This window comes from Chrysoperla carnea, chromosome 1, assembly GCF_905475395.1.
Source record: "Chrysoperla carnea chromosome 1, inChrCarn1.1, whole genome shotgun sequence".
In the NCBI taxonomy this organism is placed as follows: Eukaryota; Metazoa; Arthropoda; class Insecta; order Neuroptera; family Chrysopidae; genus Chrysoperla; species Chrysoperla carnea.
This window is the reverse complement of record NC_058337.1, coordinates 32082368-32101857: the sequence shown is the minus strand read 5'-3', so window position 1 is coordinate 32101857 and position 19490 is coordinate 32082368. Positions and strand designations below refer to the sequence as shown.

The 19490-nt window shown below is 28.9% G+C and overlaps 3 protein-coding genes across 7 annotated transcripts in view; 2 read left to right on the top strand and 1 right to left on the bottom strand.

Moving 5' to 3' along the window:
• Positions 1-440: 440 nt before the first annotated feature.
• LOC123300495 (S-adenosylmethionine synthase) lies at positions 441-8110 on the top strand. 5 transcript variants are annotated; one of them, XM_044883096.1, is made up of 8 exons: positions 443-807; positions 1146-1223; positions 1476-1598; positions 3282-3394; positions 3784-3927; positions 4929-5147; positions 5789-6105; positions 7287-8110. In XM_044883096.1, exons 1-8 carry the CDS (start codon positions 693-695, stop codon positions 7387-7389), a joined length of 1212 nt encoding a protein of 403 aa, XP_044739031.1. In that variant the 5' UTR covers positions 443-692; the 3' UTR covers positions 7390-8110. The 5 variants fall into 5 exon arrangements, 3 of the variants coding, with proteins under 3 accessions (XP_044739031.1, XP_044739023.1, XP_044739016.1); XM_044883088.1 differs by lacking the exon at positions 3282-3394 and adding an exon at positions 2904-3016 and having other exon boundaries at positions 446-807; positions 7287-8109; XM_044883081.1 differs by lacking the exon at positions 3282-3394 and adding an exon at positions 1715-1827 and having other exon boundaries at positions 447-807; positions 7287-8108.
• A 2127-nt stretch (positions 8111-10237) lies between these two features.
• On the bottom strand, positions 10238-19026 carry LOC123290675 (cell division cycle and apoptosis regulator protein 1-like). The gene is made up of 8 exons (XM_044870935.1): positions 17951-19026; positions 17660-17885; positions 16784-17079; positions 13855-14092; positions 13105-13392; positions 11271-12180; positions 10652-10887; positions 10238-10591 (listed from the first exon to the last, which is right to left on the bottom strand). Exons 1-8 carry the CDS (start codon positions 18907-18909, stop codon positions 10316-10318), a joined length of 3429 nt encoding a protein of 1142 aa, XP_044726870.1. The 5' UTR covers positions 18910-19026; the 3' UTR covers positions 10238-10315.
• Positions 19027-19418: 392 nt separating this feature from the next.
• Positions 19419-19490, top strand: part of LOC123290676 (peptidyl-prolyl cis-trans isomerase) — a 1464-nt gene continuing 1392 nt past the window's right edge. Inside the window, exon 1 of the mRNA XM_044870936.1 lies at positions 19419-19490. Within this exon, the coding sequence (XP_044726871.1) occupies positions 19447-19490 (44 nt within the window). The 5' untranslated portion in view covers positions 19419-19446.

The window sequence follows — 19490 nt, the reverse complement described above, 5'->3', positions numbered from 1 at the left end:
TAAAATACCTCAATGTTTGAGAAATGAAACAAAAAATTAAATTTGGTACGGATCCCTTAAAAAGTAATACATCAATAATATTCCAATTTTGAATAATCATGTAAGTGAGGTATGATCCACGCAAAATTTCATCATTTGGAATAATCAAAAAGAGACAGAAAAAAATCAATTTAGATAAAAATTGTATAAATTAAAAATAAAACATCTGAAATCTACAAAATAAGCTCAGTTGTTTTATGAATGTCAGACATAAAATAAGTCTAATCATTTCCTTGTGAATTTTCATACATAAGTCATAATTAACGATAATTTAAAAAAAAAATTTGTTGAACAATTAAAATAAGGACATCTAAGTACTTTATTGTATTTTTTTGCATACAAATAAAAATTTATTCGTTTATAATAAAATAAAGTGTGAATTTCGAAAAAGTCTTCAATAAAAATTTTTTATCGTAATTGATTTCTGATATACGAAATAGTATATAAAATTAAAGCGAGTACTGTTTGGTCATAATACATATACCGGCGCTTGGCTGCTTTGTTCACGAATAGCATTCAAGAGACATTAGTCACGTGGTGTATTTGAAGTTATAAATAACATCGTCGGCGCCTCGTTGAATCTCTTTTCCACAGTAAGTTGTGCACAGAGTGGTGCTTGTTTAATTTTAGTGTATAGTGATAATAAATTCAGAATGCCGGAAACATCGCTTCATACAAATGGTTACACCAATGGTCACAATTCTTACGAACTAGAAGATGGCTCAAGTTTCTTATTTACATCAGAATCTGTTGGTGAAGGGCATCCCGGTAAATATTTTCATTTATATTCTTGTTCGCATTTTCATTATTGTTCAAAAATGGCGGAGACAATATCATACATTTGTTGTACTTGTTTAAAGGTGCGCAAATATCATTCAATTAATTTCAGTTTTATTTATCTTGTTTGTCCTGTATTAAATTATAGGAATATTTATGTTTGATATAAAGTTCAATAACTATTGCGCATTTTTTAATTCAACATGTGCTTATGTAATAATTTATAAAATGTAGAAATTTTCTCTAGAAATCAATACTTTAATTTATAGACAATGTATAAATTTTACCACGTGGTTTTTCAATTATTTTATATGAATTTTCAATTTCAGATAAAATGTGCGATCAAATCAGTGATGCTATATTGGATGCCCACTTAAAACAAGACCCAAATGCGAAGGTCGCATGTGGTAAGTTTCCCATTAAAAGATTATTTAATCATTCCTTGGAAAATGTTTACAAACATATACGTCTCAGCAATTTTATATTATCACGAGGTGTTTAAATGTAAAATCTTGTCTTATGATTTAATTTTACACTTTTTATCTTGATAAAATGACTAAAATATCCTTAAAATTAAATTTTTTTTTTATCATCGCGATTAAAACGTAACGAGGTCATACATTGTTTTTTAAATATTGTTTATTTCTCCATCATTATAGAAACTGTAACAAAAACCGGAATGATTTTATTATGCGGTGAAATTACGTCAAAAGCAGTTGTCGATTATCAAGCAGTGGTCCGTGAAACAGTTAAACATATTGGTTATGACGACTCATCAAAAGGTAAGTTTTATAATAACCATTGAATAAAGAAAAACACCATGATTTTTAAGTGTTTTTTCTCCCTCCCCACTTGTTGTTTATTTAACAAAATTGATTAAATCGCGTAATAAAATTAGGATTCGATTGGAAAACTTTCAATCTGTTGGTGGCATTAGAGCAACAATCTCCAGATATTGCTAATGGTGTACATACGAATAGGGACGAAATTGATATCGGTGCTGGTGATCAGGTACTTCAAAATTTCAAAAAAACTCAAATAACGGTTAACATAAAAATTACGTTTACCATTTCGGATTTTTTTTTTATATAACTCACAAAATTAACAAGCTTTTGATTTTTTAAATTCCAAAAGTAATGCATGGATTCATTTTTAATCAAAATTTTTTATTTTCTGGGCTTCCGGTGTCGGTTGTAATTATTTTTCACTTCGCATATAATTTTTCCAAAAATAACCTCTTTCCGATTAATTCCTGAATTTGTCAAAGCTCCAAAAATTAACAATGCGAAATAAGAATTCTAAAATATTTTTGATATCATGGGATAACAAATTTTTAAGGGTAATAATTCTAATTGAAGATTGTTTGAATTTTTATGAGAACTTATTGCTTGGACCACATTGTTTTAATTGGATTGTATCAACTAAAATTTAAATTTATATTAACATTCATGTAGCTAAAAATAGCAAATGTGAAGGTTGAAAATCTAATTAAATAATTTTCTGTTTTAAATTTCACGTCTTATTTGTCGACGAAACTTCTATTATAAATAATTTACATTTCTGTTGAAATGTCAGTTTTAAACTGGAAGCCCTTTTTGACATTTATGCTTGGATTGATTAAAATAAATGTTCTCGATTACGAGGAAGACAAAATGAAATTTATATCTATTTGAAATTTGTTATAACTTTTACTTTTCGTAATTTAGAGATATATTTAAGGTCAATGTAGGTCACAGGTCTTATCTCGTTTTGAGTCATACAATATTTTATCATCATTAATTTAACATCATTGGGTCTCGTATGGGTCAATTATAATATTATGAATGGCTGGATGTTCAGGTTCCGCCTTAATGGCATTTTTAACAAAATTATACGTCAAATAATATTTGTTTGAAAATAATTACATTTTCTAAAAAAGTTGAACCGTGTTTAGAAATACTCCAATTATAAATAAATAAAATTTTTACAATTTTTAAGTTGTTCAATTTTTTTATGATAAATTATTTTCAAAAACAATAGGGCTTAGGTACAATTTTCTCAAATATTTAAATAAAAACATTAATGCATGAGTGGGAATCTGAATACAGGATTTGACTACAAGATCTGCAATGTGTTGTTGGCGTTAGACCAACAATCACCAAACATAGCTGCTGGAGTTCATGAGAATCGCAAAGATGAAGAAGTGGGCGCAGGCGATCAGGTGACTGCATTCTTCATTCCCATTCACTCACACATTTAGAAACAACAAAACGCAGAGCTTCCTCTTTTCAGAACTAGATCCTCAGTAGAGCAGTTTTTTTTTTTAAATTTTTTACGCATGCTATTAACCTACACTCTTTATCTCTGTTTAGCTAAATGGGCATTTATTGAAATTATTTTTCATGGTGCTCTAAGCAGTAGATTTATTTCAATTTTTTTTAATTTGTGATTAAATATTATATAAACCTAGTTGGACCCCTGCTTAGGTATGGATTATCGAATGTTGAGCGTTCAATCTCATATCAGTCAACAAAATACAGAAATTCATGCGGGTACAGTTTCGGGAAGAGATTCTGATGATATAGGTGCAGGGGACCAGGTAGATAGAGTAATTAATGCACTCATTTCGCTTATTAAGAACATTTTACCTAATTTTTCCTTTGCTTTTGATGTATCTTTTTATTTTGAACCAATTTTTTCACAGCTTTTTACTGATCGATATATTAATTTGATATTCCAATTGTTATCATTGACATTAATATGCAAGTCGATATTTGGATTCATTTGAGCTTAGTTGGGTTGTTTTTTTGTGATCATTGAACTCATTAAAATGTATTTTCAATTTATCAATCCAAACTTTTTTAAATAGGGAAAATTAATTTTTTTAAATTGAGAATAAATTTTAATATGAAAATAACAATAATAATTGGTGACGGGATCGTTATTAATGTATAGAGTTTTCATGATTTTATTTTCCTTTTGTAATAGGGTTTAATGTTCGGTTATGCCACGGATGAAACAGAAGAATGTATGCCACTCACAGTTGTATTAGCACACAGATTAAATCACCGAATTGCAGAACTTCGAAGATCGGGTGAATTTTGGTGGGCAAGGCCTGATTCAAAAACACAGGTAATTTATTATTGAAAGTTTGATTTACCTAATTTTAAAAAATTTATAAAACAAATAAAGCAGTTAAAAATTGAGGCCAGTAAAATTTAACACGTGTTTTTAATCTAATTGAGGTCGTAGACATACCCTAAATAAATTTAATTTGGCTCATGACATGTTTAAATATGACGGAAGTTTTGTTTCAAATTAAATTCTAAAGAATGTTTCAAAAATATTGCTAGTTATTTTGATAGAAAGCACAGTTTTTTTAATAAACAATTTTTATTTATTCTTAAAGTTTGGAGTAATGTATGAAATCAGGTAAAACTACAATGTTTTTGACATAAGCCTCAAGCTTTATTTAAAAAAAATAAAATAAACGGTGTTAAACCCATGAATTGGTGGTAAATTGATACCTATTTTCTTTCTAAAAATTTTTAACGTTTTATGACGTTAAATCACTATTTCGACCATAGTTACATGAAGTTGTATTGCAAACTATAGATGCGAAACCTTCATTATTTTAAAAATCTTGCTTGATAGCCGTGCATTTTATTAAAATTCTGTCAGAAATCTTTGATTTTTCATTATCAAAATTTTACCTTGCAATTGGAGAAAAAAATTCAAAAATTACATTAATTTTAGAAAAATTGACAGGGATAATATTTTCTCTCAAAACTCAAGCACGCTATTTGAGATTTTCAAATTTAAAAATTTTATTCCTCCATAGGACAGAAAAAGAACCTCGAGTAGAAAAGGAATGGGTAGGGTACTTTCGTTTAATATAGATGTAGACTAAAAATTTTTTTGAAATTGAATGCCTTAAAATTTCTATTGTTAACTGTATTTTTACAAGGTATAAAAATTACTATGATGTTTAAGAAAGTATTTGCTACTCTTGATGGTGAAATGATGTAAACAAAGTACTGAGTGATTCATTTTAAATAATATTACAGCATTCAATTAAAGTTTAAAATATTTCAAAAATTAAAATTATGATTGTATCTTTTTACTTTTCTTAGGTTACATGTGAATACGTATTTGACCATGGCGCATGCGTACCACAACGAGTACACACAGTCGTAATATCATTACAACACAGTGAAAAAATTTCGTTAGAAGATTTAAGAACAGAAATTAAAGAAAAAGTATTAAAATATGTCATTCCTAGTCGTTATTTGGATTCCAACACAGTTGTACACATAAATCCATGTGGACTATTTATTATTGGTGGACCACAGGTTTGTTAATATTGTATTATTTAACTTAAAAATGAAGTCGTCTCGAATACAAATTTTTCAGATATACTGAAATATTGTAAAAATAACGGGATATACACATCAATTACTAATGGATGTATTCCTATAAACTTTTTAGTTAAGATCTCAGTGACATAATATAAATTAATTGATAATGAATTTTTAATCAGCATCTGTAGTTGTTGCCAAATTATATTGTTCTAAGAGCGTGGTTTTATCAAGAAATAATCATTTTTGTTAAAATTAGTTTTTTGTGAATTAATATTTTTCCCTGAGTGTACTAGTGCCAAAAAATGTCATTTCTATCGAACTTCTTTCGATTTGGCTAGATGGAACCTTTAGGAGTCTGAGTTGTTTGACTTCCATATTCCAACATCAAAAATTAATTAAAATTCAATCGAAATTCTTTGGATCAGTCAGAAATTGAAAATTATTTTATTATTTAATGTTTTATTATTCGAGACGGAATATAAGATTATTTTGCAATGATGTTTTGAAAAGTATTTGCTACTCTTGATAGTGTATGATGTAAACTATTAGCTGAGATTAATGTTATATAATATTTTTGCCTATATTGCTTTGATTTCAATATAAAATACTTAATTTATTATCATTTATCGTAGGGCGATGCTGGTCTTACAGGACGTAAGATAATTGTAGACACATATGGTGGTTGGGGTGCACATGGGGGTGGTGCATTCTCCGGAAAAGATTTTACAAAAGTAGACAGATCGGCTGCGTATGCAGCAAGATGGGTCGCAAAATCATTGGTGAAAGCCGGTTTATGCCGACGCTGTCTTGTACAAGTTGCATATGCTATTGGTGTTGCTGAACCACTTTCCATTACAGTATTCGATTATGGTACCTCAAAATTATCACAAAAAGAGTTATTGGATATAGTGAATAAGAATTTCGATTTAAGACCAGGAAAAATTGTCAAGTAAGTTTTTAATTTTCTATTTTAATATAACCACTCTGTCTTGAAAATAAAAAACGAAATAATGGGAAAAAAATTCGCCAAAGTGCTTAAAATTATAAAATAATGAGCATCATTAGGTTTACATTTATTTACAAGTAGAGGTAAAAAAAAATTAGACCTAACGCAGGCAAACACTCCATGTGTGCCTGCACAATTTTTTAATTTTTGAATGAACTATTAATGTGAGCAAGTTTTCTCTGTATTATAGATAACAGGCTTAAAAGCTGCCTGTTATGTCTTAGCAAAAAGTTAGAGGATTTTTATTTTTTCCAGTTGCAAACTGTCTGGCATTAATAAATAAACCATAAACCAAAAAATTGTCCACGAAAATCTAAAATTTCCATTCTCAAAAATTCCAAATTCGAATCACATGGTAACCTCAATTTGCTTGATTACTAAACCTAACCTTTTTTAACCACCCAAAAGGCAAGCAGAACGAATCGTACTTCATTATGATTCCAAATTTAGCAATTAGCTATATCGTGTATATTAACAATTATTTTAATATCTGCCTCGTAATTTATGCTAATGCGTGGTCAAATGACTAATTAAACATGCTTACTGAAGGTTCACGGTACCTATTTAATTTTCACAAACATAATATTATAAATTTTAATACTGATAACGAACATGCTTCTTATAATTTGACCTTTATTGATACTTATATATGAGTTATCATGATGTCATTATCACTTAATAATAATTTTATTAGTTTAGTTATATGTTTGCACTTCGATACCAAATTCTTGTATTTGCATCATCGTACTTGAATCAACATTCGTTGTGCTAAATAAAAATTGGAAACTAATGGCGTTCCCACTTAGAACTGTTTCTAAGCGAGGGCAATGTTACCAAACATTTAAAAAAAAATTTTTTATTAGTAAATAAAATTGAAAATAATACAAAATTATAATACAATTTTGCTATTTGGAAAAATATTCAAAAAATATTTATATCAGGAAACATAATTTTTGTTCACCATATGTAATAATTTTCTGATGACACTAGAACAGCCTGTATATATGATATTTAAATATATTTTTATTGACTTTTAAATTTTCTTTGCTCTAATACTGAATAATTTTATTTTCATACTAAATTTTTTTTTATAATTAACTCATTAAAATTAATTTTTTTTGCAGAGATTTGAACCTACGCAATCCAATATATCAAAAAACAAGTACATACGGACATTTCGGTAGAGATGGATTTTCATGGGAACAGCCAAAACAATTAACACTATGACTACCAAACTCGTTTCCAACGCCGCTGTCTTAACCTCATAATGTACTAGAGTATAATTAATCTATACAAAATTTGAAACAAAACAAAATAGTTAAAAAATCATTTTAAAAACAATAATTGTCTTATTATAATTATGACATAAAGACATTGATGTCAACCTGTATAACAACTCCTCCCGTAAATGTAAATAGCACGTCGAAAGTTAGTTTATAGATTTATTCAAACGTTTTTTTAGGAAGTATGATGTCCTCCTGTAATTAAAAACAGAAAAGTAAGCACCACTCTAACGTGTTTTTTAGGGTTCTTTATATTAGACAATTACACATACCTTATTCTTTTGGTGTTTTATGCTGGATTTATTGACCCACTGCCCAACGTGTGTGGTATGTGTTGAGATAAGAAACTGTGGATTTTAGAAAACGATCAGAACAAATTATATTTCTGTAGGTCGTCGAATTTCAAACCATCTCATAGTTAGGACATTATTTTAGACTGCCAAATTTTTAGGACAATTTCATGTGTGTTTAACTATGATATTGAGTTCGATGTGATTTTATTATAATTCTAGAACTCAAAAATTGATGACGTTAGTTCTAATACTGTGATAGATTAAGAGCTAAAACAAATGTTTATTTGATCTACAGAAAGAGACAACGAATTTGTTCTAGTGATATTTTGTGTATGAATTTAAAAAACAGCATTTACCTTTTAAACTATTTGTTAATATTATTTATGTAGAAAAATTTGATAAACAAATTATGTGAACTCAATTTTAATTTTTAATGAATTTTGTGTTATTTCGATTTAAAAGAAAAAAACAAACAAATCTGTGAATGAAGTAATTTTATTACCAATTTAATTATTGTATTTAATATATATTATATATTTCCAATAATTGTGTATTTATCATTAAAAAAAATTTGTCTTTGTAGTTTGTGCAAATTTTATCCCTTACGTATTGTACGAATTTTATTGTGCTCTTTAAAACAATATAGTAAATTTTAAGTGAACAAAAAAAATTATAATAAAACAGGTAAATGTTTCAACAAATTGTTGTATTTATTTCTTCTTTTTTTTTTTCCTTTACAGAATAGTGTTGAACTCCATACTTTTTATTCGGCAATTGATTAATTCGAACTCGTCCAAATAAGACAATTCTGCTTGATGCTGATGTTGATGCATTACGACGTTAACTGTAGACTAGGGGATATTATGACCTATAGAGTCAACACACGCTGAGGGTTCTTATAAACATCATTCTGAACATATATTTTACATTAGGCTCTGCACATACATAATTAAATTTTTTTTAAACTTAAAAGAATTTCTATTATCTTTGGTAGGCATCGTGCTGACCATCCCACGTCTGAAACACAATAAAAAATTTTTGTTTGCGTTGCAAAATAGAGTCATCCGTTTATTCGCTACGATGCTACGGACAGACACACACCGACATATAGCGGCCAAACTTATAACACCCGCCTTTTTTTTAGTTCGGGAGTTAAAAATAAATTTTTGTAACAATAAATTAGAGGCTATTAAAAAAACTTGTCAACTTCCCACTAAACCTCCGATCTATTTTTACACCATTTATATATTATATATGTATACTAAGTTTACCAAGTTTGTAACGCTTAGAAATCTTGATGCTACGAACAAAGTTTTGGTACAGATGTTCATTAAATCACTTATAAATTAGCAAGAGTTTAACAAACTACCACAATTATGCTAGTTGAAGCTTACTTTCAAATGTTCAACTCCTTATCTTTTATAATTTTGGAGAAAATGGATACCAAAATTTTGATCTAATTTGCGACTTCGCGGGTAAACCGTGATGTATACAAAAAAAATGTTTCAAATAAAGTTATTTATTTTTTTATTAGGAACATATTTTATATTTAAAATTGACCTAAATTGCTCATTTATGAATTCAGACTAACTTTTTTTGTCCTGAGTACGCTATAAGAATTTCAGCTTGATATCTCTTTTCGTTTATGAGCTGTCGTCCGGACAGACAGACAATTGGAAATGAAATAATTAAATGATTTGATGAACACCTATACCAAAAGTTTGTTCGTAGCATCAATATTTTTAAGGGTTACAAACTTGGGTCTAAACTTAGTAGGTATACATTTCATATATACAGGTAATGCGAAGTTAAATTGTATTTGTACTGCCTTATTATTAAAGCAACGTAATTTCTCGATCTAAGGTACATATTCACTATTTGCTCTAGCAAGTGTGTATATGTATGTATCTCTGCTTCACAAAATCTGGACAATTGATTAGCCATATTTATTTAATCAGTAAAAATTCTAAGGTTTTGTTTATAGGTAAATCACATGTATATCACCAAATATATTTTAGAGAAAAAAGATATATCACATGTGACGCAGAGGTGTACCTTCTGATCTAATTTTTATTCAAACTTATTTAATTCAATTAATTTATTTATATAATTTGAATAAAAATTAGGTACAACCTTTAGATCTAATTTTTATTCAAATTATATTTTCATTCCTTAAATTCTAAAACTTTGAAGGAAATTTTAGAAATAAATCAAAAATATTCTAAATTCAATAAAAAATGTATTGAATATTTCTAGCAGTCAGCTGAAGCCAAAGCATTTGATATAATGTTACAGGATTTGTAATAGCAGTTTTGTTAAGAAAAATGCCCGAAAATAGGAAATAAATTTTAGTAGCTACCATCAAATAAATAAATGCGCTGGGTCATTGTTTGCCTTTTATGCCGCCTAAAGACTGCTACCTTGTTTTGTTAATATTCACAAGTTTTCAAAGTTTTTTTTTGCCTTGGTATTTTCTATGTTTCTAAATAAAAACAATTATTGGTTCATCAATTAATTTTATTTCATCTTAAAAAATAATCATACAATTCTATTAAGGGCATAAATTATTAATAATAATCAAACCGATTCTTTATCATTGTTTTTGTCAACTTCCATTTTTTCCTCCTTTACTTCAACTTTTTTTGTTTCCGTTGTTGCCGTTGTTGATTTCTCTTGTTTAATTGTATTTTTACTACTTGAAGAATTTCGTTCTTCTGGTTCACTCCACCGTGTTTCATGACTATTTTTACTATCAGATGAAGACGATGATTCTGTATATAATTTATGATTTAAAACTGGTTCGATTAGTTTTTTGATATCTTTTAGCGTTGAATGGAACAGTTTTGAACATGCCTAGAATTAAAATATATATTCAGTTTCTAACAATAAATTTGGTTTTTTTATCCTTCTTACCATTGTTCGTTCTAGAGATGAATTAGAAGTGTGGAGTTTTTCTTTATACTCTTTTAAATCGGCTGTTAAATCTTTAATGGTACTATTTGCCCGTGAATTTTTATCAAGTAATTTTTTATTTTCATTTTTTAATTCTACTAATCGATCTTCAGTTTCTGTACATGCTTTATCAATCCGTTTAAGTTGACACATTAATTTTTCAACATTTAACAGGCTTCCTTGATACATTACAAAACCTAAAAAAAAAGAAAAGTTTTTAAAATTGATGCCAAATTCTAATCCATAATGTTTGCCTATATTCATAAATTCTCGAAATGTTTACAAAAAAAGAAAGGGGCTAAAAATATTTTGTACGATATAGCAATCCAATAACCGTCCAAGTTTTTTTTTTTATTAATTAAGAGGTATAAAACCTTTACCAGTTATAAATCTGTTAATTTTAACTCTATTTGTCTGTCTTCAACCACTCCACGAAGTGAGATTACTAAAAACGCATATGATAAGTTTGTTTTTGACCTATTTACGCTTCTCTATACCTTCTAAACGACATAAAATTCGAAAAATACAGACAATTTGTTAATGTTAACTGTCAAATCCTTATAAATATAAAAAAATATACCTTCAGCGGGTTTATCAACCGTTTTATTTTCTTCAGCATCATTTTTACTACTTTCTGTCTCTGAATTCGAAGCAAGTGTTGGAGATTGAAAAATCGGCAATAAACCTTTGTTACCCAGCGCTAAAGTATCACAATCGTTATTATCATTTTTTGTACTATCAGTGTTTGTAATAATATCTTTATCATCTTTACATTTATCAGTTAATTTTCGATAATGTAAAGAATCGCGTGTAATCACTTTTGAGACAATTTTTCGTACTTGTGCACGTGACAATTGTAAGCCTAAAGTAAATAATAAATCTTCAATATCCTTTTCAAAAATGTATCCACAATGAGTTTGATCAAAATAAACAAAAGATAATAATAAATGTGGATCAACAGTAATCAATTTTGGACGATCTTTTTTAGAACGTTTTTCACGATCACGATCTGTTGAACGTTTACTACGATCTCTTCGATCATCATCTTCATCTTCGTCATCCTCATCATCATCATCTTTTTTTGATGATTTTTTTTCGTCTTTCTTCTCTTTCTCATCTTTTTTATCTTTTTCATCTTTAGATGACTTTTTTTCTTCTTTTTTCTTATCTTTTTCATCATCTTTCTTCTTTTTATCATCTTTTTCTTCTTTAGGCTTTTCAGGTACTTGACGTAAAGCTTTATAAATATAAAAACCAAAATCACGCATTAACATTTCGTTAAATAATTCAGCGAATAGCGATACTTCAAATGAATGTTCTTTTGTATCTTCAGGGCGATAATCTAAAAGTAAGGATAACGACATAACTGTACAATCAAATTTCCCTGATTTTGCTGTTCGTGATGGATGTACTATGATATGTGGTGCTTCAGGTAAGCTGTAACGTTTTTCCAGAATGGCTTTTTCTTTTTCGTCAATTTTTTCATCTTCCTAAACAATACAATATAAATTATGTTTAAACTAAATGAAGAAACAATTTTTTTTAGAAATACTGAAAAAAAACTCCTGTAAGTACTACCAATAAGGGACGACTACAATAATAACAAATCTTTTAAAATTCTCTGATTTCGGGTATAGTTTATCCTACTTTTCCCGAATTTATTATTAGAAATGTATTATTTTACCTCATAGGTTTTTCTGTTTTAGGAGTACTAATGAATTTTATCCAAATCAAAACAAAATTTTACGGATCCAATGCTTTTTGTGATTAATCGACTAAAATTAAAAATTACAAACATCACGGAATTTTTATTTTTGATTTTTTTCGAGTCATTATGATACAATAGTCACGAAAACTCAGTTCATTTGATTGTCGAAGAAGTATTTTCTAAGAAATTTTTTGAAATCGGTCTACGTAATGTATGGAATTTTAGGCAAAAGAAACAGAAACTATCAAACCAATTATTAAATGAATCCGATTTTTATATCTATTGAGTCAACATTATGAATTGAGTGAAAATTATGAAAAATCACTAAAAAACATCTTGTTTAGGAATTTAGTTAAAAATTGTTATGTGTGGTAAGTAAAAAAAAAAAAAATTATTGTTGCATAATTTCATTCCTTGATTTCCACAATAATTGTTATTTAATTTAAAGGCGATAGAACTTCTAAATTAATAACCTCATAAAAAATTATTATTATTTGCTATAAATGTTATATAATTTTAAGGTGTATAATATTCATAGTGACAGTTTTTATTCTGATATAATAATTTAATAGATAAGCTTCAAAACGTTACTCTAACATATTTACTCAGACAGATTTTTCAAGAAGACGTTTTAAACCATTTGAAGAAAGTTCACTATTTAAATTATATTCTAGAAATGTATTATAGGGCTAATTGTTGAATTTACCTTTGATTTTTTCTCATCTTTTTCATTCGGTACAGGTGTGATTTCTTCTTTTATTATTTCCGTCGTATCAACTACATCCCCATCCAAATCTTCAACATCATTCTTTTCAGCTGCCTCAGTTTTCAATACCTTTGATAATCTAGCAGCTAATTGTGACTTTAAACCTTTTGAATTTAAATTTCGTGCTTTTAATTCGTTTCGTAAATCCGTAACATTCATTGTTTTTACATCTAACTCAGAATAATGAGTTGGCTGTAATTTTTCTTCAGTTGAAACATCTTCATCATCCTGTAAACATAACAATTTTATCGATTAGAACACACAACTAATGCCGCTGTGAAAATATTCCCAAAAATCAGGCAACACAATAGAAGTGAAAGCCACAATTTTTGAGTATTCTAATTATATTTAGGAGTAATTAGGAATAAGTCCATCAGCAATCAATATCGATCGATCGATCTGCTTGGCGAAATGTACACTTTCTAGGAACTAATCTGTGATGAATATCAGTATTGTAGAGCTAACATTATTGTATGCGCCCTAACAATGCAACAACAGTTAGTTAAACATAAAATCCATGTTCCCGAGAATTGAGTGAGCAATCCGCCGTGAACTGTTGATAAAATAAATTTAAAAGGATAAAATATGGATGTATAAGGATTAATATTTTAAAGAAAAGGTTTGAGCATACATTATATTAAAAGTAAAAAAAGAGAAAAAATATAAAAGAGAGAAGAATGTATGAAGTGCCTTTTCATCTGCCGTAGTTGCACTGCCGCTTTCAGCAATATCTTGTTGTTCAGCTGGACATAGTTTCTGCTCCAATTTCTTTTTGTAGCTATGATGGAGGCTGTCCCACTCGATGCGAGTCGGCACACAGCTCCAAACATCTGGGAGAAATAGGACCACTGTTTCAACTCGGGCTGGTATCACTTTGCCCTTGTGCAAACTTTCTCCACGCCGGTAGTACAGCTCCACAAAACGGTACCTAATGACAGCACACAAGAGCAGTGAGCCAGTCTCCTTTCCTTTTATCTTTTTATCAAAAACCTACTAAGACTATTCAAATTCATCAACAAGCATAAAACATTTTCTCATCAATTGATCTTCATTCACACCGACAATAACGCATTTATATTAAATACAAACAATATAGCAGCGTCGTCCATTTTCATAATTTTTGTGAATACAGCTTAAACATTTACTTATTCATTATGCAATTTATAAGATTTAATTGATCCAAACTGAATTTGAATAATTCAAACAAATAATTTTGGGTTTTATTGATTTAAATTCGAGCAACATAAAAAGTGTCATTAATCGACTCATATCAAATTTTTGGAATTTCTTGAAAGTCTAACCTAGTTTGATATTTGTCACTCATGTCTAAGAAACAATGATTAGAATTTTTTTGGTCAAAATTTAAACTGATCGCATTTTATATCAATGATAAAGAACTATTTCAAAAGAAAGAACCAAACAAAACTTAAACTTTGATAATCGAGAATCAGTAACTTAAGGTATTTCTATCGGAGTGAGAGAGACCGCGATATCTTCTAAAGAAAGTAAAGACAGGTCTCCAAATTGTAGTTATTATCATGAAGGTTATAAAGAAGGAGAACGATCGCAATAGAAAATATTGTCCCTAAAATATGGACAAAATAAGTGAGGCGCTGGGATCGCTAAGTTGTATCATTAAATGCGGGCTGTTGTGCGCTAATATACTACTTACCGACGACAGCGCGGCTGGTGGCTGAAAATGAACTATAAATTCTACAAATTTTCAGGGACAGGTGCGCTAATGCTTTAGTACATAGCGATCGTTCTTCTTCTTTATAACCTTCATGGTTATTATCACACTTTCACATATTGCTCACCTGTGAGCATCATAGCACATGTTCACAGCACAGAAGTGAATTTACAACGTTGCTGCTTGTACAATTCACTTCTAGATTAGACTAAATATTAGTCAAAAAGTAATCTTTATTTATTGTATTCTCGGAAACGATACGGTAAATTACATCCTATCCAGGTTCAAACGGTAACTAAAAATGTTCAAAAATGTCCACTAAACAGTATGGATTCCTAAATTCTACGTGTTAAATATCGACATGTTTGACAATTTTTAGCAGCTACCAGAGACGGTAAATGCTTCTACAATTTTTGTTACAACTTGAAATCTAACGTTGAAATCTAAATTTTTGAAATTTTTCGTACAAAACTATTTTTAGTCTCATGTCGTTAAAAATACCTTAAGTTAATGAATTGCTAAAATTGTTGATTGAAAGAATCCTAAAAAATTTGATATGCGTGGTGCATGAACATTTTAGCAATAATCTAACGCTTTTTAATGTTTTCAAAAATTTTAAGGAATGTACAAAATAATTTTTAAATATGTATACTTGCTTGCGTTCAATAAAAACGCGACACTTTCTAAATATCAGATATATGTGGTGGTTGAAAAATACAAATTTTTTTATGTCTGTAGTGTCACCAAATAAATATATTTGTTTAATTAATTGTCATTTTTCGATAATTTTAATTTAACATTACCTATACCATTTACATGTAAATGATTGAAAATTAGTCATATTTTAAATAAAACGCATTATTTATTGCAAACTTTATAACAGCGCTGCAGTCGATTTAACAATCCTCTCCACTTATTATGCTCCATGCCAATAGATAGTGACGCGTTTTTATTCAACGCAAGAGAACATTTGTTTTTCTAAATTTTCATTATGAATAATTAACAAATTGGCAAATGGGAATCGCAAAATAACACAATATGATCAATCACAGACACAGCGGTCTAAATTTTACGTATACTTACTGCTTTTATCGTTCTCCTATCGTATTTTTCTTAATCAACTGTGTTTTTCAAGTAAAAATTCTAATTCTTAAAATGAATTAGAATTTTTTTTAAAATCACTTTTGCAGTGATTTCGCGTCTAAAGCTGGAACGAAATTACGGCTAATCGCGTTTCCCTACTTATTATAGATTTCAATTATTAAAATAAAAAATTTTTGTTTAATCATGTATGTTTTATGTAAAACTTTAAAGTAGCAATTACCACTTTTTAAACAAAATGATCCGACAACCTCGAATTGCGAATCTAATGTTTATATTCAGGATGAAATAAGATATTGTGTAAGTTTTATATTTTAAAAATATTATCAAATACAATCTGGCGTAAATAGACTTATATGTTTAACAAAAATTTTTTGTTTATATATTTTCTAGGTAAATCTGTACAAAAATACAAATGTACCCCTCTTTTAGGGTGTAAATCGTCACTTTTCAAAATGGTCCGACGATCTCGAATCGTATTGTCAATAGCTCATTTTCGGGGTAGAAACTTGTTTAAAATCATCAAATTTAGTTTTATCCGATTAAAATTTTGATAAATCTCATGCTTCCATAAATGAAAAACATTGTGTAAATTTTAGTTTAAAAGTACCAAATTCAATCTGGCGTTAATAGTTTTATTCTTAAACCATAAAATTGCATAATTTAAGTAAACGTTCCTAATCGAAATCGAAAAATTACCTGTTACAATAAATTGGATAATAAAATAATTTCTCTTAAAATTTCTTTATAATCATTATAAGATACAATTAAATGCAATAATTACCTTCACAAAAATGCAATTAAAATGATTTAGTCTTGATGACTTACCATTGGGTACAAACAGATAAATCGATTCCAGTTAAAGCACGACAAGTTCGAATCGCAGTGTTTATTAACACAGTTGGATTTTTTTCAGGATCAGTTCCATCTAATGATGGACTCCACGGTCCACCAATTGCCATTGTTTCGTTTTTTCCACGTAAACCTACCAGAAAATTGAATAATCGTGTTGGATGAATAAAGTCTCGTTCTTCACTGTCACGATCTCGTTTTTCTTTATCTTCAGCCATCGAGCAACATTTCTGATACACTTCATTCATTGTTGGCATACTTAACAACATAACCTATAAAGAAATATCAAATAAGTTGAAATACCAACGAACATAATTAACGGTTGAAAACGTTGCATGTATTGAGTTGAGTATTAATGTTTGTTGTTTGAGCGGCTTAGGATTATTAAATTAGATAAAACTGTGCAAATGTACAGTTTATAAAAAAATATTTCAAATAAAATTTGTTGGTTTTTAAAAAATTAGCTTTCTTTATCTTTAAACTTTTCTTTTATATCTTACGGTTTAAGATTTACTTTTATAGGATCCAAGTTGCTCGCCCACGGAGTTTACAGGTATAAAATATGATATGAATATCTTTTTTCTTTTTTGTGTTATCATGATGGCGAATGGATTTGTGAAAATGGGCTATTAAGGTGATTTTACGAACTCACTCTAATTTCTCAATCAATTTTGTACTAGAAATACGAATTTCGGCTAAAATGGTACAATATTATCTTTCCGAAGAATATTATTAGCTTAATCGAAATACGTATTTGTAATATAAACATTGATCTGCGAAATGAGTGAAAGGGAAATTTTATATTAAAAAAAAAAAATGTTTTCTATTAAGGAAATATAATTTAAAAAATACCTTAGCAGAAAATAAGTAGTCTGCATCTGGTGGTTCTAATACAGCATTATTTTCTGTTACGGGATCCACATCCTTGTACATAATATGAAATGAACAAGGCTTATTCAATGTAAATGGAGCATTAGGTGGAAAAGCGTCAACCCAACGAAAATGACTTGAAAAAAAATCCGATGGAACATACAAATTGGCATATCTACGACGTATTTCCAAATAATCAGCACTAAATCTAAACAAATTGAAATTAAAAAATTAAATATTATTGCATGAATTATTTATTTAAAGATTACTTACAAATCTAATGCGATTTTTGGTATATGAACCATATATCGTGGTACAATAACAGGTCGCCTAGTTCGCTTTGGAGATCGAGATCGTCGTCTTGGCGGGGAAACTCGCTTTTCTTTTTCCTCACGATCACGAACTCGATCATCTCTTCGCCGTTTGTTACGATCAATATCTTCATCATCTCTAGATCGTTCTCGAGATCTACCACGTCCCCCAAGCGTTTTTGGTCTTTGTGAAGCTCTAGAGGCACTTCCGTAACTACTGTTTGAATTTTCATTTGGTGGAGGGACTGCGTTATATGAATTGTTAGATGAAAAACCTTTTGAGTTATGACTAGACGTATGTCGCGATGTAACTTGTCCCGTTGTAGGTAAAACTTGAATACGTGTAGCATTCCATTTAAATGGCATGTTGGCATTAAATGAAGCTTCAACCAAAACTCGATCTCCGACAGATGGATTCGAACCATTGGCACAAACACTAGTTTGGAAAAATACATCTTCATCGACGAATCCAAAATTATCATGAACTTTTGTAACTGTGCCAGTAAAAACTCGTTGCTTAGAGCTATTATTGCCTCCTTGCATGTTAGCATCCTGTGTCATGTTATTAGTTTGGAAAGTATTTGGATTCAATGATCTTGGCGTAGGATACGTAACTGCTCCCACTTGTGAAAATATTTGATTTGTTATTTGAGATCCCATTCCACCGGCCATTGATATAGCAGCATTACCTAATTGGGATATACCTAAGCCTAAATTTTGTTGTTGCATACCAAGTTGGGTTTGAAAAACTTGCGGCTGTTGATATTGAACCATTCCCGTGGCGCCCATTTGACCCAATGCATTTTGTGTTAGTAGCTGTTGTTGTAAAGTATTCGCTTGATTGACCATTGCTCCAGTTGTATTATTTGTACCTCTGGCCCATGGTGGGTTTTTTGCCCCAAATGGTGATATATTACTCATGTTTTATAATTAATTTCAAATAACAAACTTAACACTTAAATCATTAAATATTTTAAATTTATTAACTTTTATAAAATTATATTTTAATCATAATTCATAACATAATGTTGTACAGTTCACCACAATAGCGTTTTTAGAATTTAGATATTAAAAAATCGAGATTATTCGTTTTACTCTTGTACAAATTTATATAAAATCAATTAAGTAAACATATTTTAATTACGACGAATTTATTAAAATAAATTAAAACCAAAATCATAATTATTATTTGAGTAAAATTAACATATTCATTAAAATTAATATATTTTTAATTAATCATATTGTATCCCGCTGAAATTTAAATTAGTAAAGTGTGTAATAGGTATAGTTTAAATACAATAATAGCATAAAAGATTAGAGAAATAGAAGTGATAAGTAAATAATTATATGTTGGTACAATAAATATATTTATATAAATAACTTTTGTAAATGAAAATAATATTGAAAATTAGTTTGTCATTCATAATATAGTACATCCGGTGACGTCACATCCTAAAAATGGCGCTTGCTGCACTCACCCGCCAAGCTCGTTGCTCCCTTCC

Coding starts and splice junctions, on each gene's coding strand:
- LOC123290675 (XM_044870935.1), bottom strand. CDS start 18,909: ATGAGTAATATATCACCATTTGGGGCAAAAAACCCACCATGGGCCAGA. Junction 12,181..13,104: donor AAGATGAGAAAAAATCAAAG/GTAAATTCAACA, acceptor TGTATTGTTTAG/GAAGATGAAAAAATTGACGA. Junction 10,592..10,651: donor CATCTCTAGAACGAACAATG/GTAAGAAGGATA, acceptor TTTTAATTCTAG/GCATGTTCAAAACTGTTCCA.
- LOC123300495 (XM_044883096.1), top strand. CDS start 693: ATGCCGGAAACATCGCTTCATACAAATGGTTACACCAATGGTCACAAT. Junction 3,395..3,783: donor ATATAGGTGCAGGGGACCAG/GTAGATAGAGTA, acceptor CTTTTGTAATAG/GGTTTAATGTTCGGTTATGC. Junction 6,106..7,286: donor AGACCAGGAAAAATTGTCAA/GTAAGTTTTTAA, acceptor TTTTTTTTGCAG/AGATTTGAACCTACGCAATC.